General features: G+C 42.5%; 1 protein-coding gene across 2 annotated transcripts in view; it reads right to left on the bottom strand.

Moving 5' to 3' along the window:
* KIT (KIT proto-oncogene, receptor tyrosine kinase) overlaps positions 1-22,280 on the bottom strand; it is a 96,113-nt gene that overhangs the window by 39,358 nt on the left and 34,475 nt on the right. For both annotated transcript variants that reach the window (XM_053577921.1, XM_053577920.1), the window contains exons 2-7: positions 20,601-20,870; positions 17,170-17,451; positions 15,671-15,807; positions 10,761-10,929; positions 6,812-7,001; positions 4,459-4,574 (exon numbers count right to left, since the gene is read on the bottom strand). In XM_053577921.1, the coding sequence (XP_053433896.1) occupies positions 4,459-4,574; positions 6,812-7,001; positions 10,761-10,929; positions 15,671-15,807; positions 17,170-17,451; positions 20,601-20,870 (1,164 nt within the window). The remainder of the gene's footprint in view (positions 1-4,458; positions 4,575-6,811; positions 7,002-10,760; positions 10,930-15,670; positions 15,808-17,169; positions 17,452-20,600; positions 20,871-22,280) is intronic.

A 22,280-nucleotide genomic window follows, 5' to 3' on the forward strand; every position in this document is an offset into this window, starting at 1 on the left:
AAAATGCTCATCATCTTTAATCATCAGAGAAACGCAAATCAAAACTACTTTGAGATACCATCTAACTCCAGTGAGACTAGCCTATATCACAAAATCTCAAGACCAGAGATGTCGGCTTGGATGTGGAGAAAAGGGAACACTTTTGCACTGCTGGTGGGAATGCAAACTAATACATTCCTTTTGGAAAGATATATGGAGAACACTTAGAGATCTAAAAATAGATCTGCCATTCAATCCTATAATTCCTCTGCTGGGCATATACCCAGAAGACCAAAAACCACATCATAACAAAGATATTTGTACCAGAATATTTATTGCAGCCCTATTCATAATTGCTAAGTCATGGAAGAAACCCAAGTGCCCATCGATCCACGAATGGATTAACAAATTGTGGTATATGTACACCATGGAATACTATGCAGCCTTGAAGAAAGATGGAGACCTTACCTCCTTCATGTTTACATGGATGGAGCTGGAACATATTCTTCTCAGTAAAGTGTCTCAAGAATGGAAGAAAAAATATCCAATGTATTCACCCCTACTATGAAACTAACTTAGGACCTTCACATGAAAGCTATAACCAAGTTACAACCTAAGAACAGGGGGAAGGGGGAAAGTGTGGGGAGGGAGGGGGGAGGTGGGTAGAGGGAGGGGGATTGAAAGGATCACACCTGTGTGCATCTTACAAGGGTACATGTGAGCCTTGGCAAATGTGGAATGTAAATGTCTTGGCAAAGTAACTAGGAAAATGCCAGGAGGGCTATGTCAACTAATGAGATAAAAATGTGTCAAATATTCTATGAAACAAGTGTATGGTGCCCCATGATCATATTGATGTACACAGCTATGATTTAATAAAAAAAAAAAAAAGAAAGCTATAACCCAGTTATAACCTAAGAATATGGGGAAGGGGGTGAGGGAAGGGAGGGAGGGGGGAGATGGGCAGAGGGAGGGTGATCGTGGGGATTACACCTGCAGTGCATCTTACAAGGGTACATGTGAAACTTAGTAATTGTAGAATATAAATGTCTTAACACAATAACTAAGAAAATGCCAGGAAGGCTATGTTAACCAGTGTGATGAAAATGTATCAAACTGTTTATAAAACCAGTGTATGGTGCTCCATGATTGCATTAATGTACACAGCTATGATTTAATAAAGAAGAAAAAAAACTACATGTGCAATTTTCAGAACGAATCAATTTTGCAACCACCAAACATTTAACCATTCCAAAACCAAAGATTTTCACTAGCATTTCTTCTGCTGAATCTATTAAGGAATTACACATCAGTGGCACTGAGTAAAAGTAACCTGAAGTTTTGCACTGACAGCATCCATTCATTATTCTGATTTTTATTAATTCTAATTTTTATAGAATATAATTCCTTTTGTTTTGTCCTTGAAGCTAAGCTTATTCACCAAATATACAGGACACCTATGCATGTAATTGGCTCAGCTAAAACAATGTCAAAATGAACACAGCTATTCCATGTTTAGAAGTATAAAAAATTTTTTGAGACAGTGTCTTACTCTGTTACCCTGGTAGAGTGCTGTGGCATCATGATAGCTCACAGTAACCTTAAACTCTTGGCTTCAAGCCTTGCGAATAGCTGGGGCTATAGGTGCCTGCCAAGACCCCTGGATAGTCTTCCTATTTTTAGTAGAGATGGGGCCTCCCTCTTGCTCAGGGTGGTCTTCAACTCCTGAGCTCCAGGGATCCTTCTGCCTCAGCCTCCTAAGTAGCTGGGATTACAGGTGCCCACCAAGATGCCTGGCTAGTTTTTCTATTTTTAGTAGAGATGGTCTCACTGTAGCTCAGACTGGTTTCAAACTCCTGGGCTCAGGCAATTCTCTTGCCTTGGCCTCCCAGAGTGCTGGGATTATAGGATGAGTCACCGCACCGACAAGTTTTAATTTTGAAATTATTTTAACTTTTGGCTTTAAAATTTAACATTAAAAATTCTGCCCATAATAATGTTAATGAGAATTTTTCTCAATTCCTCTCTACCAAAAAAAAAAAAATTAACAAACAAATCAGCTAACTATCTGTAAAGAGCAAGTTGGGCATACATTACATGAGGCAATAGTTCAAGGTTCACGCAAAAAGTCTACTGCTGTCAAAGGATTTGGCAATTAAAATACCCACTGTGTTAAGTACATGGAATAAATGCCTTTGTCATTTTACTGTTTGTAACAAGCTGACATCAAGGAAAAAGACTTTTCTGAAGAGCTTCGTCTGAGAGGCCAGAGCCTACGCTGCCTGCGCCCCCCTCCCCGGAGTGAGGAAACAAGACCTCAGTGAACACAGGGTGGGTGTTTGAGACCCAGGCCCCAGAACACAGGAAAGCCCTCCTTTTAGCAGGGAGCCCAGGAAGCGATCATTTTGGAAGATTAATGACGTACCCCATCTAGTTTCAACCAGGCATGAATTCACCAGTGGAAGTGATTAAAACTGATCCTGTTGGATGTCAAATTAGCCTGGTAAGTAAAATGTCAGTAATTTTGTCCCCCAGTGAAAAGGTGGAAGCATCTTTCTGAGGTCAGGCTCTCATTATCCACAGCAGACCTCACACTGGCAAACAGAAGCGTGAAAAGAGACACATCTAAATGCCGCTTTGAACTTGAAGCCGGGGAAGGAGCGCCAACCAAGAGCACAAAGTGCCCAACAGCTGAGCAGCTCTGAGCGAGGTCTGTGGAGCAGGCCACACCCCTGAGCTGCTGTCACTGGTCCCACAAGGGATTAAAGGCGGATACTGAGAGAAGCACCGAGAAGGAGCAATTTGATGGAGCAATGCTTGCATCTGTTCAAGCTAAAAAACCCCAACCTTGTATTTTGTGTATGTCTATTCTTTCTCATTTCACTTTTCTAGCAATCGGTTTTTACTACATTTTTACAAGACGCATTGATCCACAATGAATTAGAATCTTAGGGAAACAAAGTCTTCTAGCTGGTTGAGAAGTGGCGCAGTGAAGCCCCGTGAACTGTGTGCATAAAAACCTTGCAAGGACACTGATTTACCTACAGCCATCTCTGAAATGAGTTGAGTATGAAGATTTTCCAGAAGCAAGTAATTTTGCCTGTGTGTGATACATTAAGCTCCTCTGATTAACATCGAAATTAATGAGGCCCAATGAGATATCATATAATCAAAACTGTTCCCAAGAACTGAGATAATAATTAACACGATTCCCTTGAAAAGGGAGAGTCCTGAGGTCAAACAAGTTTGGGACGAACACTCCATCCTATCCTGGGGAGGCATGATACGCTCATCAGTAAGGATTCTGGGAAGGCTGGTATTAAAGAAACGTGTTTAATAACACAAATGTGACCCCCTTTACCTAAACTCCTAGTAATGTCTTAATCAGGAAATACAATTTCTGAAATGCTGATATAGTCAAAAGACTCCAGATGAGCAATAAAATATCTTACTATCTGTTCCTTTCTTCATGTATAAAGTGATCACTCCACCCACCCACTGTCCGGGTGGAGCCACTACCGTTCCCACAGCCGGTAAGCTCCTCCAGGGCAAAGAACCGGCTCCCACCCCACCCGTAGCCCAACACACATGGAGCACTGAGAACAGTTCCTAAGCTGTTCTCGAGGAACTATTCAGACTCAACCCCCACACACCCAGGATAGCCAATTCTAGTTGGCCCACCCCCCCAGAATTCCGAGTCTTGGGAGGCCTCCTTACTCTGGCAGGAATGGGTGGCAGGCACCTCCCACCTTCCATGAAGTGCAGCTGGGACCCAGAGTAGAGTCCAGAGGACACCCTGCACTTGGCAAAAACTCTAGCTGCTGATGGGCTCCCTAGGCCTCAGCCTCAGGGCAGACACGTGTGTATTTCTCTACCAATCTGTGGGGATTGGGGAGGGTGAGACCACAGCAGAGCAGGTGGCTACAACCACGGCCATCCCCATCCTCCACCACCTCCCACGGCAGCCACATGGTACTCAGGTACTCATAACGACCTGCTGAGCTGGATCGATACTGCAATCATCTTAGGGGAAGAACAATCTAAACACAAATAATATCACAACATTTTTTTAAAAAGCAGTATAACAAAGAATCATGTCAAGGCTCAACTTTTTTCCCACTTGACACCACAATCTGGCTCCTATTCAACCCAGCTCCCTGGTCCAACAATCAATAATAACACAATTTCCCTGAAACAACTGCGATTTTCAACTTCTATGGCTCCTCTGTTTGCTTTAAAGGCAGCACCCAGAACTGAGTGACTTCTGCAAGGTCATGTGGTCAGTGAAATGTAGGACAAGGAATTGGTTTTCTTACATACTCTTCTAACCACCAAACCACGAGGTCTTTGTTAAGGTCAAAATTATCATGAAACATTATTTACAGAGCACACACGAGCTCAGCCCTGCAGCTGTTACAAACACAAGCCACAACTTAAACAATAAAAAATAAAGAGATAAGGAGCCTTCGTTTTACTTACTGGTCACATAAACATTAAATGCTGTGGAAGCATTGACGTCAGAATTGGACACTAGAAATGTGTAAGTGCCTCCTTCGGTCCCTTTTAATCTGGTTAAGTGAAGTTCACTGACATATCTACAAAGAAAGGACAACACATCAATCACCCGTGGGTGGCCTGCCTCGGAGGGCATGTCTTTCTCACGGTTTCTACCTGGAAATACATGCCTGTTTGGGGAAACATACAACCCATTTAATTCCATATTAATCTACAATAATAAATACAAACACACACACACATTCCATTTGGGACAAACACCTGATGTGTGAGCCACTAAGTGAGGAAAGACAATCTCGCAGAAGCTGTGGCCTCTCCCTCCCCCACGGTGCTGTGTCCCACTTCCCTCTTGCTCGTGTCCTCAAGCCACCCACCTGCACCCACATGTTCACTGCTTTCCCACAGATACTTCCATGCCCTCTGAGCAAGGTCTACACTGCTGCCCTCATCTGCCTTCATCTTTTTTTTTTTTTCGTGGAGCAATGCTTGCATCTGTGTTGCTAGAGGGCCATGGTCACAGCTCACAGCAACCTCAACTGCCTCGGCTAAAGCAATCCTCCAGCCTCAGCTTCCTGAGTAGCTGGGACGACAGGCACTCACCATGATATCTGGGCAATTTTTCTATTTTTAGTAGAGACAGGGGTCTCAATTTTGCTCAGGATGCTCTTGAATTCCTGAGCTCAAGTGATCCTCCTGCCTCGGCCTCCCAGAGGCCCTTCTTGAAACACATCTCCTGGTTAGGACCCCTGAGACGTCTTCCCATTTCTGCTGTAGCATTTGCTGTCACCTGAGCACGCTACAGCACTCAGGGGAGCTACAGGCATGGGCTCTGATGTGCACGTGTCGCCCCGGGCAGCCTGCGATCCACAGGATGCATATGACATTCCCATGAGCTCCACAACCAGCTGGTCATGCACGGTGGCCTTGCACACACTTTCATGCCGCCTGAGCTCCCTGTGGCCAGCTCTCCACTTTCAAATCTCCTCCTCTGGCACAGGCTTCTCTGTCCTATCCCTCCCACGCAGAGCTATTATCCTGCCCCCAAATCCTGGTCAGCTCATGATGACTCTCCCTGTAACCTTCTCCCTAGGATTGCCCGTAGGGGCTCAGACCCACTTGGAAGTCGATGGCCTTACCAGGTCTACAGCCAGCACGCTGGGGACTCAGCACAGCCCAGCTCACAGATCCTGAGGACCACACAAGGTTCAGCACCACCTGACCCCATCCTCACGGGGTTGCCTTGGAAGTTCTACTGCCCCACTCCCTGGAAGTTCTCTCTATACATCTCTGGCCTCCAAATCCCTGTCTCAGGCTCTGCTTTTGGAGAACCTGAACTCAGACACTTCCTACTTGGACATCCCCATTTGAGATACCACCATCAACCTCAAACCCCACACACCCCAAACTGCACTCAATGTCCTGCCTCCGAAACTTGCCTCTCTTCCTCCTCCTCGTCCTCTCTGACAGAGTAGTGTGCCCTCTCGCCCCCCAGCCTAAGAGTATCTTCAGTTCCTCCCTCCCAACCCCCGGACAACTCTCAAATCCATCCTCTTTCCTCCAACCCTCAGACTTTGGCCAAGGTCACTGTCATCTCTCACCCTTATCCCTCCAACAACCAGCAGCTCTTGACTAGAAAGATGCAGACTCTATCCAGGCCACCGCCCCTTATCAGCCATTTGACCTTGGTCAAGTTACTTCAGCCCTCTGCAACTCAGGTTCCTCCTCTATAAAAACAGGGGCAGTATGAGTGGTCACTTGTAAGATCTGTGAAGACTGAAGTCAGGGAGTTAATCCACTTCAGGTGCTGAGCGCCACGCCCGACAGGCGAGCACTGGCCACTCCTGCTTGATGACAGTGTTCTAAAGGTCAGTGAGCGGTCGGATGTGAGAGAACTGGGTTTTACTGCCTGGCCCAAAGCTACTTAGTGATTCAGTTTTCTTAGAGTTCTTAGATATGACTAAAGGTACCAACTTTCTCTTCTTCTGAAGAGAAGTCTTTATTGTGTCCTAAGTAAATGCCAGTCACTGCCTTGAGACACTCAGAATTCTAAAAAAGAACATGCTCCTTTTCACAAATGAGAAAACTGAGGCAGAGTGCGTACGTGCACACGTGTAGGCCTGTGTGTACATGTGCGTGTGTGTACGTGTGTGAGTGTGTACACGTGTGCATGTGTGTGCGTGTGCTCTAGACACACAGCACAGTGGACACTTTACCAGGTGTTTCCCCCTGTATTTATGAGCCACAGACCTTGGATTTGTTGAGTCCCGTGGAAAACAGGGAACCTAGAGTTGTCCCCAGGGTAAGACCCTTTTCTTACCTGATATTACTTTCATTCTGAGACTTGGGGTAATGCTCCCACTTATCAGCGAAGGTCCTGTTCATGTACGTCCACTGCTGGTGTTCAGGTTTGGGGTATGCCTCGTATTCAACAATCAAATCTACATTTTCTCCATCATTTACAAACATCGTGGTGTTCATCATGGGGAAGGTATTAATGAATCCTTTATCTAATTAGAACAGAGTAAGGCAAAAAGAAACTGTCATCCACAACTGCCTGGCCAAAACTGCCAAGATAACAGGCTGGTTTCCAGTATTAGCTGGCCGTGACCAGAGGGTCCTCACCAGCCATTTCACATTTCATTTTGCACTTGTAGAATCATTGTCACAAAGTGAGAAAGGAGACACACTTGAAGTACTGATTCTCCCAGCTCTGGCTTATAAGCAATTTTCTTGAAGATGCATAAATATCCTATAAGGAGCTCAACTAGTGTTGACATTTATTAGGTTAAAAAGTATTTGGACTAAACAGCCCACACTCAGACCTATTATAATTGTATTCGTGTTAAGGCATCATAGATCAATAAGGAAAAGAGTGGCCTAATGCTTAATAAAAACACCAACAGATGCCCGAATTCACTCCCACATAGGAGAAAAACTCATTTCAATTTCAAGTTGTGAGATTCTCTGTGGAGGATGAGGGAGGGGTGAAAGAGGAGGGTTTGCAGGGCTCCCCTCAGTGGGCACAATATATCAACATCTTACAAATGGTTATCATATCAAGTTAGTGGGAATATAAGAGAATTTTATTTTTCTATTTTTTAATAACTAATTTAATCATAAAATTTAAAATTATTATTCGTTAACTTCAGTGCTATCTAGTTAAGTATACTGAAGGTTGTCATTATAGTTTTTATTGCTCTTTAGTTTCCTATAGATTCAGAACTGACAACATAGTCCAACTATCCTTTGTTCACCACAGCAATTAAAAAAGGATTTTTCAGATGAGAATGAAAAAAAGCATCCAAACAACAATTAGAGAGAGAGAGGGAGATGCCACCACCCTGTTTTTATACCTGTATCATGGATGATACGCCCTCTGACCATTCTTTAAGAGAATTTAGGTTCATTTTGAGGGACTGTTTTATTTGAATCCTATACTGAATTTTTAGGCTCTCGAGGTCCTAAACAAATACAGTACATAATCCAAAATATTCAAATACTCAAACAATATTTGTACCGAAATTATTTCTCACACTAACGATATATAAAATGCTTGAAGTCCTCCTGCGTTTTCCTATGGTCTAGTTTGCACAACATAGTGTTATGTCCTATAGTGGAGCAGAACTACAAATTCATGAAGTGTAAGGATTATTAGAACATGACCAGGGAAAGTGGCCCGAACCTGTAATCCCAGCTACAGGATTGGGAGGCTGAGGAAGGAGGATCACTTAAGTTCCTCCTGGGCAACAGAATAAGACCCTCATTTCTAAAATTATTAAAAAAAATTAGTGGAACATGGTGGTATATGCCTGTCGCACCAGCTACTCAGGAGTCATAGACGGGAAGGTCATTTAAGCCCTGGTTTGGACTTAGGAGCTCTGATCGTACAATTGCTCCCAGCCTGGGCAACAGAGAAAGACCTGTCTCAAAAAAAAATTATTAGAAGAATTTCATCCAGGTTTTTGTAACATAAAGAATTAAAGAATTCCACTCAGGTTCTTAGGAAAGTTTAATTTTTTTCCAAGAACTTCTGCATTAAGAAATTGTGATGCTTTAACAATTACTCAGTGCAAACGCTATGCCGGACACTTCTGTGACATATATGCTTGTCTCCTTTCCAAAGCCTGGGGAGTTAGCGGCTGTGTTTCTCACACAAGAAAATGTAGGCAGCACTAAAGTCGGGTGCATTAGAAAGTTAAGTGGCAGAGCCCCCAACTCCAAAACAGGTCAGATTTTAGCTGCTTTTCCCACAAAAACAAAAAACAAAAAATGAATAACTGTATCACATGATGGAGTCGTTAATTTGCTTTACTAATCTTTTTACTATCTGTATGTATGCCCATAACATTATGTTGTATACCTTGAATATACACCATAAAAAATTTATTTCAAAAAAACCAGGTTGGGGGCAGTGCCTGTGGCTCAAGGAGTAGGGCACCGGCCCCACATACCGGTGGTGGGTTCAAACCCAGCCCTGGCCAAAAACGGCAAAAAACAAACAAACAAACAAAAAAAACAGGTTGGAGTGGTCCAAAGCCATGTTCTCTTCTCTGTGCCATGTTGTACCCAAATCCTACTCCCTGCCACTAAAAAATTAGTTTGCTCTTTGTCTCATCCTGTTCCTGTCCCACCAACCACTCCTGAAACAATCTGAAGGCAGACTCAGGTTTCACGGCCACAAATCCTTCCAGTCATACAGTTATAATTCTTGGAAATTGATGAACGAGTTTTAAAAAATCTGATTACATACAACAATATGCTCAAAACATCCTTCCTAATTGCTTTCTGGAGCTAAAGCTGAAGCTGATATATCAACATGCTCCCTAATCAGCTTAGCAAATTAGTGCTTATGGAGTTTAATATTTTAAAAGCATAGCCTTCTATTCAAATTAGTAAATGGTTCACAATCACGTTCAGGGACACAGTAGTACTCTTTCTGTGTGATGACTCTGTAATTGCAAGTAAAGTGTCTTTTTCATGTTCAGTCTGGTGAGACACTTTCCATTATAACATGGGCAGAAACACCAAAATTTTATGAGATTATTGTGGGATAAATCACCCGAGCTTTAACACTGCTACATAAATTATTGAAGAAATTTGGAGAGAGAGAAAAGGAGCAAAATAAAAACTAATATTGCATCATTTTCTTGCTGTTCTTGATGAAGAATTTCACCACCCTAGAAATACTCAATCAAAGTCAAGCACTAGGCATACAGCTTCATTACAAAGACATGAAAACAGACTCAATTCAAACAATACTGAAAAAACAAAAATGAAGTATAATAATTTAAAAATAATTATAACTGTTTTCAGTAAACCAAAAGCATGAAGAAATTCACTATGCTTTGCTCTCTTTTAAGTAGATGCCTGGGACATAAAAATTTAGTAAGATTTGGAATACAAGGCTAAAGAAACCAGTTGGGTGTGTCATACATGATGGGCCTGGAGGTTAACCTAGGATGCTCTGCAGAACCAGTGACCCAGGCCCTGGTGCACCTTATTCCTAAAGGTTTATGCTACAACCTTTAAGGCTAGAGAACAGGGTAAGGTGAGGAGGTGAAGGGTACTGGGGAGGAGAATGCCAGTTCAGCTCTTACTACAAACAAACTCAAGCCAGTGAGTGGTAAAACAGTAAACCAAACAGGGCCCATCAAAGATTCAGAGAAACACTTGAGACTCTCTGCAATGTCCTTCAACCTTGTCTATCTCACACCATGACAAGTCATTGGAACACTTGAGCCTATAGTCAAACTTCCACAGCACAGTTAAATTATGTTGATCCAAAAAAGGGTTAAAAAAATAAAAAGAATGTACTTACTGTGCTCTGAACCTCTTTTGAAAATGATTTAATTAATGATCTTTAAAAATGTTCACGGCACACTGGTTGAAAATCACGGCTCTGTGCATTTGTGCTCCCTGATGGAGACGATCTACATCCATTTCCAAACTCAAGTCACTCAGCAAGGATTAGGATTTTAGAGAAAGCTCAACTTCTGTTTTGCTTGTTTGGTGGGGTGGGTCTCACAGAGAATAACAGATTTGAAAAACTTCAGTAAGAGCTTTCCACTTTCCTCTACTAAAATAAACTGGTAGAATTTGCTTCTGTGCTCTAGTTTGAAAAGGCTACAATGATCAATTTTCATTCATTCGGTGATAACGACATTCTAAGAATCTGTTCAATGTTCCATTTACATAAAAAGGAAACTATCTAGTAATTTCTTCTTTCACTTCTGCAGTAATTTATTCATTCCCATAGAGATATTTACCTACTACTTCCAAGGTTGTTGTGACATTTGCCGATCCAAAAGTATTATTGGCATAACACGTGAACACTCCAGAATCGTTAACTCTTGCTGAGCTGACAGTCAGCGTCTCCTGACGTTCATAATTGAAGTCACCGTGATGCCAGCTGTTTTGTTTTACCTGTGCTTTAGTCTGCTGGTTTCAGAAGAAGAGAAAAAAAAAAAAATCGAAGATTACCATATAATTTATATTCAGGATCTTTCCTAGATAAATTAAAAATAGCAGCAATTAACATCTCTGGATTAGCTTTCATTATACACTACTTTAGTAAGAATAACAAAACATCATGACAAGTCATTGGAACACTTCATATTACAGGATTATACTGAAAGACAGTCATGACTGGAAAAAATATGAAAATTCATGTCTTAACCACAGTAGGTACATGTATAATTCCAAATTCTCTACAGTGCTAAATTTTAAAAGTTACCTTATAAGAAATATTATGGAATCCTGATATTTTATGAGTCAACAAGCTTATGTCACCTTCTGTTATATTATCTCTTCCTAATTCTATATCCCAATGATTAAAAGAAAACACATTGTTGACAACAACAATATCCTATGTATTTTATTAACATTTATTATTTGTGGGAATGAAATTAGAATCACAATGTCTACGAATAACTTGGAAATTCATTCCATAGTTCTTACCCAACAGAATTTTGGCATCTACTGGAGAGTTCCAAGGTATATGAGGCATCTAAGACCAAGCCCAAAATTATTACTTAAGTATGAGCCCTAGAGAAAAAGTTGTGAATTCATCCTTGCCATATCACCAACCCACTCTTACTATTTGTCTGGAGATAATTATTGTATTTAAAATGTCATGAACAGTTTGGCGCCTGTAGCTCAGTAGCTAGGGCACAGGCCACATACACCAGAGCTCGCAGGTTGGAACCTGGGCTGGGCCTGCCAAACAACAATGACAACTCCAACAACAACAACAAAAATAGCCAGGTATTGTGGTGGGCAGCTGTAGTCCCAGCTATTTGGGAGGCTGAGGCAAGAGAATCACTTAAGCCCAACGGTTTGAGGTTGGTGTGAGCTGTGACGCCACAGCACTCTACCGAGGGCAACAAAGTAAGACTCTGCCTCGGAAAAAAAAAAAAAAAAAGTGTCATGAGAAACCATGATACAAATTATAGAAGGTCTCTGAAAAGATTAAATACAGCTTTTTGCCTCTTCTAAATGTTTTGCAATGTACACGTCACTATTACAATGAGGGAAAAAACAACTAAAAAAGGAAAACAAGCAGAAGCTGGTATTGACAGGGAATGTGATCAAGGGGGGTCCAGGTCCACTGGCCTGGTGTGGGGCACCCACAGCGCCAGGCCATCGGACGGTGTCAGAACACTCCTTCGGCAAAGCAGGTTGGCAGTTACATTCCTAACTTCCGATCAACCTAGCAAATTTATCTCAAGGAAATTACTGAACAGAAAACAAAAGCTGCAAGATGTTGACTGCAGTGAAAACTCAGAAATGACCTATACCAGGTATAGGTAGCAATAAGAATTATGACTATGAAGGCTATAAAGAGAGATGCTTCTATTACTTAAAAAGCATAAATTGAGTGTACATTAAAATTGTAACCATGTGACTATACACATGGGGGAAAAGAGAAAAGAAATATAAAAAACCCCACATTCTTTATTATAATGATAAGGACTAGCCACTTCTACCTACTGAGCATCTGAAATGTGGTTGTCCAAATCAAGTTGGCTATAAATGTAAAATATGTCTCCAATTTTGAATATTTAGTATAAAAAAGACATCTCGCGAATAACTTTGATGTTAAATGATGAAATGATAATGTTTGTATATATGGGTCAAACAAAATATATTATTAAAATCAACTTTACTTTTTCATTTTTTGTAACATGCTTACTAGAAAATTAAAAACTACATCTTGGGTTCACGTTCTTTTTCTATTACACAGCATTGGTACCAATAATGGTGGGATTATGCCTAGTTCTCTTCTGTAAATGTTATTTTATTTTTAGGAATATTTTTACATTAAAATAAAAGCACACAAAAGTTGACTGTCAAAGTTGAATGTTTCAAAATAAAGAGAAAAGAAATGTGCTTTGCTGTTAACTCACTGTGAGACCTTGGGCAAGTCCAGAACAGCAGTAGTCCTGGCTTTTGTTTCTAAAGGGTATGATGGAAAAAAAGGGTCTTTAAAGGCTTTTCCAATTTGGAATACTGTGTAGATTTGACTCTACCTCTTTCTAAGGGATTCTTTTTGTTTTTTTTTGTACAGAGTCTCACTTTATCACCCTCAGTAGAGTGCCATGGCGTCACACAGCTCATAGCAACCTCCAACTCCTGGGCTTAGGTGATTCTCTTGCCTCAGACTCCCACCACAACTCCCGGCTATTTTTTGGTTGCAGTTTGGCCGGGGCTGGATCTGAACGCGCCACCCTAGGTATATGGGGCCAGTGCCCCATCCACTGAGCCACAGGCACCGCCCACTAAGGGATTCTTTTAATAACTGGCAGAACTCTGCCATTTCACAGCCTAAGATTAATTGTTAAGCAGTCACAAGGTGAAGTGATGTTTTCGCTGCCCTTTCCCAGTTCATTTTTGCAGGCTTTTCCTTTGTTTTTCTTTTTTAAAATTTAATTCTTTTTTTTTAAATTTCAAAGTATTGTGGGGGTATAAATATTTTTGGTTACATGGGTCACTTTTATAATGCTTGAATCCCGGGTACAGGTGTGCCCCTCCTCCTGATAATGTTCATTGTACCTGTTAGATAGGTTTTTGCCCAGATGCACCGATAACGTGCCTAATTCTAGGTCTGAAACATCTGCCTTCCAGTTCTTTCACACACACAAGCGTTCACAGTAGCACCTTAAACAAGAACAATGAACTTGTGTATGTGCCAGAAGAAACGGCTTGGTCATAACTGATGCGGTAGCAACACCAAACCCCAAGACCTTAATTTAGGGTACTGTCAGAGATCACAATTAAAAGCAAATAAAAATGCTAGGGTTTAGAAGCATTTGAAAAGCTAACCAGATTAACAGTGTTGATAAACCTCAAGACTCTCTTATATTTCAACAAACAAATGCAATAACTCTAAAAGGTCATTTTACCCAAAATGTGAATTAAATTTATTCCAAATAGAATCAAATATTATGGGGTTTTAAAATAATTTAATACTACTAACAGTACTCCAAATTAAGTCAAAAGATATCAATAAAAGATTCATGGGGGAAGCCTGGCAGAGGGCCACAAGCCCCATCTGCAAGTCACACACGACATACTGTTTGCACGTGATTTGCTTTTCCTTAACCCTTGGAGGTGCGCACTGGGATTTCCCCAAAGGGCTCCCAGCACTGAAGGCTTATCTACCAGCTCCGGTGGATTAATTGGGAATGGCATGCAGGGCTCCTGGGAAAAATGGTTCAGAACAAAACTGCCTGGAAAAAAAAAACAAAAAACTGCCTGGGGCAATTTAATTCCTCATCTTAAAAAGGGTAATTTTCAAGTTATACAGAGGCTCAAATGCACACACAGTCTAAATTGTTCTCTCATCTGAAATCAAGGATTATAGAAAGCCAATTAATATGGGATTGCATTTGGTAATGTTAGCCAAAATCCATACATAAACTCTTATTTTTATTACATTATATGACAGGAAAACTGAAACTTGTTTCTCTGAACCATTGGTTTGAAAGAACAAGTCTACAGTACAATCCATTCTCCCATCAGTGGCAGGCTTCATTTAACAAGCCACCATCCATCACAGGCCCACATGAGCCCCATCAGTGTCTTCCCATTAGGGTCAACGCCATGGTTGTTTAGCAAAGAATTTTTTAAACAGGCATGAAACTGCCAATGTTGAGTGTGGGTTATGAGGAGGAGGAGTGGGGGAAAGCCTGGGAGAAGGGAAACATAGTATTTCTTTTTCCCAATGTATTGTAAGCATGTGCTAGGAAGAAAAACCACTGGATGGCTACGATTTCCCAAATAAAAATCACTGAAAACTCTGTTAATGGGAATTTTAAAGCAAAATATTAGGGAAACTAAGATAGTTTGAATACCCTGCTATGAATATGAGTATTTAGAGCAGTAGTTCTCAACCTGTGGGTCGCTACCCTTTGCACTGTATTAAAGGTTCGAGACATTAGAAAGGTTGAGAACCACTGATTTAGAGAGAAAACTTGAAGTATAACTGGCTACAATTTATTTAATCTTAAAAAACACCCAATTCCGCATCTGAGATAAAGTAGGCATTTCATAAGCATTGTTGAGTAAGAACCTAAACATGCCCAAGTATTTCAGACTGAAGATAATCATTTCATTTCTAGCAACTAAAACACATAGAAACTGTTAGCAATTTAATCTCAGGTGACCAGCTTGAAAAGAGAAGGTCAGATCCTCCCAAAAAAGCAGCCCCTCTCTCAAGTGGACAGGCCGTTTTCTGGAAGAGAAGAGCTTTCTGGCTAATATCTGAGACTGTTCATTTTCTTTATACATCTTAGGAAAAAATTGTCAACTCTTTATAATAGTTTAAATGATCAGTACTAATAATAGCTTTAAATCAAGGTATTTACACAATTAACTTTTTTTTAATTTTCCTGTTAATGGAAAGAGCATAATAAACATGAATCTGGAATCCTCTCTTCAACTTTCTCAAAACAAATTTATACCTCTCACAGACATAACAATAGAGTCACTCCCAGGACAGTCTCTTAAAAAAACAAGTCCTGGGCGGCGCCTGTGGCTCAAGGGAGTAGGGCACTGGTCCCATATACAGGAGGTGGTGGGTTCAAACCTGGCCCCAGCCAAAAACTGCAAAAAAAAAATTCCTAAAAGTTTCCTACAGAAAGCGAGGACACAGAAAAGAATCTAACAATTCACTCACCTGACCATTCTCCCCTATCCACACGGAGTCCACAGAGCTGGACACGTCTTTTACCGTGCATGTCACTGAGAATTCTTCCCCTTCTCTAAGAAGGTACCTTGCTTTGGACACAGACACAACTGGTATAGCTTTGAAGGCTAGAATAAAAAAGAAATACAGCCTTCAAATAATAGGTTTTACTATAGCATGAAGTTTTGACTACCATTTCTCAGTACAGCTTACCTGTCACCTTGTAAATAAAATACAAAGTGCGGCACCAACCTACCTCACCTGAATTACCTGCATGTCTGAAGAAATGATTAAATCATGTATCCGTCAAATAAATTCATTAATATTGAGTGAAAAAGATGGAGTTGGTCCCTAGGAGATCATAATGCTTCTAGAAAATGCTTCCTCGAAACAGGTAGAAACCCCGGCACAGGGAATGGTGTCATGGGGAGGTGTACCAGTTACTGTATCCTTTTAACCAAATAGGCATCTTTCCCAGGTACTGTGAAAATCCCAACTTTTAAATAATGAAATTGTCCTTAGTTCCAACTTTGTCAAAAGCCTTAATAAAAACTGTACTCAATAGCTGAATGCCAGCTGGTGTTGAATCAGGTGATTTCTGAGACATGAAACCTGGATTAGCTTCCCGCTAATGAAACAGCCTATGCAATGCTGCTATAATAACAAGGTCTGTAGTCAACTGGTACTTTCCTTCTTGGAGATCTCAAGCAGTTTGAGAATGTGTTGAAATTAATCAGCTGAAGAGAAAGTCAATTGACATGTCAATAGTACATCAAAGATCACTCCTCAGGCTTTTGGCTAAAGTCAAGTATAAATCAAAGAATGCATAATCTGTGTGCTAATGCTTGCAACCAGTGTAATTAAAGCTTCCCAAATGAGTTTCTTTTGGATGGAATACTAGGGGCAATCACAACCCACAAGCCCAGTGTAAATGCCAATCAACCAAGGGCAGACACACCCACCTCTGCTAGAGGGAGTCATGGACCCCATACGGGGTTGGGGCTGTAAAGAATTCACATGCAGGCCAGGTGTGGTGATCCACACCTATAATCCCAGCACTCTGGGAGGTTGAGGTGGGTAGATCGCCCAGGAGTTTAAGACCAGCCTGAGCAAAAGGGAGACTCCTCATCCCCTGTCTCTACTAAAAATAAAAAAAACCAGCCAGGCATTGTGGTGGGTACCTGTAGACCCAACTACTTGGGAGGCTGAGGCAAAAGGATCACTTAAATCCAAGAGTTGGAGGTTGCTCACAGCTGTAAGGCCACGGTACTCTGCCCAATTCGACACTGTAAGACTCTGTCTCCAAAAAAAGAAAGAAAGAAAAAAAAAAAAAAGAATTCCCATGCAGATGACATTATTTTAAAACTGGGGGATCGAATCAAGAAGCAGTTCCCAACTGACTACACTAAGTTGCACCAGTGAGAAAAGAGAAGCCTTCGTTGGAGGGCTGGACTCCTGACCCCTGGAACAGAGTAAGGAAGGGCCAATACCTGGCCGCACTTTCAGGATGAATTTGTCCGACAGCACTGACTTGCCCTCCTGGTCAGCAGAGCAGTGCAGGCAGAGCCGGTGGTAGGCACGCTTCACACTTCTGATCATGATGCCAGCCTTGGGGTCAGGAATAAACCTCAGGTCCTTGGGAAGAGGTTTCCCCTGGCACCCTGTGAGGGAGTAGTTGGCCACCCCGGGGTCTGTCAGAGGACAGCGGACCAGCGTGTCGGTGTCTTCTTTCCCATACAAGAACCGGTCGACAAGGAAAAGCTTGGCGGGGTCTGTAAGCGTATCAGAAATTATGAGAAATTAATAGTTTAAATGGTGGGCACAGACCCTGAAAGCATTTCTAAAAGATCTAAAAGGTTGCCTTTTGTGACTAGCAGCCCAAAGGGCTGTGGGCTTTGTTTCTGTGTGAGCAAAAACAAAATTTATCCAAATAGTCTAACGAGTGAGACTGAGCATCAATTAGATATTTTCCATGGCTCAGGCAATAAGCTTGGACAATTACACATTTTATGGTATTAAATCTTCAAAACACCCCTTAGATGGTCAGTATAAGATGGATATTATCATTATCACCATTTCAGAGCTAAAACTGAGGTCTCAAAAAAGCAACTCTCCTAAAGTGACATGACCTGGAAATGGCGGAAGGGAAATCAAACCAGGTCTGATTGTAGCAACCTTCAGGCTCTTACCACTCTGAGAACAGTAGGACCGTCATAGCTGGCCTGATGATTCTCGCAGACCTGACAGGCACCACATGTCTGTATGGGCACCGCAGCCAGTTCCTCATGTGGATACCTCCGTGTGTTGACCAGTTTGTTACAGTCCCGTGGGTGGTCAACTTACAGAGGCTCCACTTCATTTTCTTACAGACATCACTTTTTTTCTGTAACAGGCAATACTCTAAGGATCATCAGCAAAGAACTGACAATTGTCGGTGAGGGCAAGGAAAGACTCCTTCCCTCTGAGCCCCCTGTGTGGGGGCCCTTTCTGGTCTCCAGCCCCCAGAGGTCAAAGCTTCTGAAGAGAATCTACAAAACTCTTGCCAGGTCACTCAGTGCAAATAACAAGTGAGCCTCACTTACTTCATATTCTTTGAAAGAAATGTGTAAGTTAACTTCTGGAAATCAGGTAATTTCAGATGCATGAGGGGAGTTTATGAGTTTCAGGAGTGCTGTGGCAAATACATTAGCCTTGGACACAGCACTCCTGAAACTCATAAACTCCCCTCATGCATCTGAAATTATTTAGGGCACTTGTGAGAGAAAGGGGGCACCAGTCTCAGCCTGGGAAGGGCTCTGGCTGACTGGGGCTCACAGGAGCAGAGACGAGCCTGGTTCTGCACACCTAACCTGCCACCACCCCACCCGCCCCCACCCCCGCCATGTGTGAGGACATTGCAGGGAGAGGTCAAGGCCAATAGATGACATTTAAAATCGGGTTTTCAACTGTCCTTTTCATCTAGAAATCAGGTGCTCCACAAAAATGAATTTGACAGCACTGAAATAGACTTCTGTTTTATCATTTACTTTTGATCAGTTTTGAAAAGAACGTTTGCCGGCTGGGCGCAGTGGCTCACACCTATAATCTTAGCAGCCTGCGAGGCTAAGGAGGAAGGATTGCTTGAGCTCAGGAGTTCGAGACCAACCTGAGCAAAAAATGAGATGCTGTCTCTACTAATAGGAAAAACTAGCTGGGTTTTGTGTTGGGTATCTGCAGTCCCAGCTACTCAAGAGGCTGAGACAGGAGGATCACTTGAGCCCAGGAATGTGAGGTTGCTGGGAGCTGTGATGACGCCACAGCACTCTAGCCAGAATGACAGCGTGAGACTCCATTTCAAAGAAAAAAGTTTTTCAAAATGAATTACACATCTCCCAGGTTTACTAATTTATTCTGCAAATAAATCACCTCTCGATGGCTGAACTCTATGTGGTCCAAGGCCATAATCGGTCATTTTCCCATCTGGTTTTTCTCAGTCACTTGCTCCTACAACAGTGCTCTTTCTTCTTTCATTGCTTAACAATAGATCACTCAAGTATCCCAACATCTTAATGCAGTGATAACTGAGGATAGTTGTAAGTTACACGAGATGACTTTCTCTATAAAGAAAGTTTGTGAGCTCTGTTAGAGTGACCCGACTAATTCGGTCATTTTCCTGTATTTATTCCATCACCATGATACTTCATCACAGCGTGGGAATGGCAGAATACCTCCTTGAATGTCAAAGAACAGGGCATGGGTTAGCTCAACAATCACAGGGCCAGCCCTGAGATGGAGCTGCAGCTCACCAGGGTATCTCTTTTCAGCTGGTGAACCAGGAGAGGCGCCATGTGAGCTGGCTTTATCGCTCTCAATAGAGCATGTTAGAGTCTGTACAGTCCTGGCTCCCTAACAACAATGAGTAAGGAAGACAGAGCAGGTAATCTCACCCAAACACTGCAGCGAGGAGACCGAAAGCTGAGGGAGCTCAGATCTCCCGTCTCAGATCAACGCATCCACTGTTTGTTTCCAGCACCACAGAGGAGGTGTCTCACCTCCAGCCTGTTTCAGAGACAGCTCTATCCAATGACAGTCAGGACTAGAAACAAGGACTCTAGTCCTCCTCCTGTAATTTGGGCTGCTTAAGCATATCTTAAGCTGTCAGGAGCTCAGATTTTACATCAGCTGAAATATACACCCCAACCCACCATAGCTACTCTTGACACCGTTATTAAAAGCATAAACAGAGACAAATCATTGAATTTGTCATAGGAAATAAATTACGGACATCCGACCATCACCTTTCTTTTTCTTTTATTCCTAAGAGGTCACAATTTTTTTTTTTGCAGTTTTTAACCGGGGCCAGGTTTGAACCCACCACCTCCAGTATATGGGGTGGCGCCCTACTCCCTGAGCCACAGGCACCGCCAAAGAGGTCACAATTTTTGAGATGAATCCACTCTACAAAGGGCCTACAACAGACACATGATGCTTAGCTGACCATATTATTTTTCAGGAATTTACTCCCTCAAAGTGGACCAAATCTTTTGAAGTGTCAGTCTTCTTAGGGCTTTAGAGGCCTTTGGTTCCCCGAAGTGTTTTTACTAAGTGGGAGTATCTAGTATCTCCAGGCATTAAAAAAGCAGCTTTCCCAAAGGACCTAATTGATTCTAAGGGTTTACTCAAGGAACCATCACAAATGGGCTAAACCCACTGTAATCTCATTAGGAAGACTATCACAGTTCCACAGACCTCCAGCTGGGGCCATACCCACAGCCGCTGTGCATCAAAGGACCCGCACACAGCAAATAAAACACGTGCTCCAGGCTTTCCAGACCCCGCCAGTACCGCTTTATCTGTAGCTCAGTCATCCATTTGTCGTCCAAAATTAAGAGCAGGGTATTAAGTTTTCTAAAGCACAGCCACTCAGAAGTCAAGCATTTACCTCTAACAAATACATAAATGGAACTGCTTAAGCCATGTTCATTGGTGCACGTGTATCTGCCTGTGTTGGTGGCCTCTGCTTTTTCCATGATCCATTCATTGAGCTTATTCTCACGAATCTGATTAAGGATCTCGAAAGTCCATTTGACAAAGCCCGGATCGGTGCACAGCAGCCGGAGCTCACTGCCAACGCTGACTATTAACTCTGATTTTGCTGGATGGATGAATGGTGGAGACAGTTCTCCTGGACTCACAGATGGTTGAGAAGAGCCTGCCAAGAAAAACAAGAATCATGTTGAGTAGAAGCTTCTTCCTTGGCGAAATCATGCATTTCTTCCAATGCAGAGTTCCGTCTCTGTGTACTCTACAATAAAAATAGGACAAAACTGTCCTGCTATTTATGGCTGGAAAGAGAGCTCTGCCTAAAGTTTCTTAAGTTCATCCAGAAAAATGAAGTTATTTTCTGCAACTCTCAATTAATCCTGAGGGTCGTTTGGTGTCTAAGCCAGGATGCTGGATGCCACGACCTTTTTTGGGTTAAACACACAACTAGGTCAAGTGTCCATTCTGAATATAGGCCATCATCACGGCTTGGGCATGCAATAGTTGGCTCAGAAACAACTGAAACAAAATCTCACACTATGGGGGAAAAAAATCCATTGGCCTGTCATTCTTCTGGAGGAATGCACATGACCAGGACATAGCTTGTCTTTTACTCAAGCTCAGGGAATGCAGTTATTGCTATACAATTGTCCTGCCATGGCAATGTCTATCAAAGGGATTATTCATGAATCTCCAAACAGCAAGGCGAAAAACGACAATCCCATTTTAAGGATGAGACTATGAGATAATTTGTGGCCTACTGTGGGTTTCAACCCGACCAACCTAACTAATGCCAACACAGGTTTCCGAGTAGGAAACTAGTTTATCTAGTTTACGAAGGCACAAACTTTAGACTCTGAATATGAAACCTGGACCTTAGAAAATGTACAGTGGCCAATTCATTTATTCATGCGTACACCCACGTCCAAGTATCTGGTCATGAATTGCAATCAACAAGAGCATCGTGCTAGGTGCTGGGGAAAAGTGCGTGCGGGCGCAACACACGGTCCTTACACACACTTCAGAACACCCCTGAACATGACACACCGCTGCGGGACACAGCGTCAACCTGAAGAAAAGAGGTGGGCTGGATCTTGGCCACATCAGAAGAGGCAAAGGAGGAGAAGGAAGATGGCGTGAGAGAGGTTGGCAGAGAGGTCTGTGGAGAACGTGGTGGAAACACCAAAAACGCACCTCAGGGACCACATACACTCACTGTAGGTTTCTCAGGAGGAAAGCGGCACACACAGTGAGACGCCAGAAAATCAGCTAGATCCAAGGAAATGCGTGAAAAGAGCTGGTCTGCAGGAGAGGGACCAGAACCTCCAGTAAGGAGCTGCGCCCAGACAGGGAGATGCGACAGCCTCTGGAGAAAGAACGTGCTGATGGTGAAGGGGGCTGTGGACGAGAAAGCCACGCCCAAGCTGGGGGTGCAAAGAAGGGTCCCTGGGTGGGGTGGGCATGGGGGCAGAAGATGTCAGGTTCCTCAGAGGTTTCTGTCACCTCTATAGGATCATGGGGAACACACTGCATGAACACCAGGTTTTATTTATTTATTTGAGACATAGACTCTCACTCT

The sequence above is a fragment of the Nycticebus coucang genome, chromosome 23, assembly GCF_027406575.1.
Source record: "Nycticebus coucang isolate mNycCou1 chromosome 23, mNycCou1.pri, whole genome shotgun sequence".
Classification (NCBI taxonomy): Eukaryota; Metazoa; Chordata; class Mammalia; order Primates; family Lorisidae; genus Nycticebus; species Nycticebus coucang.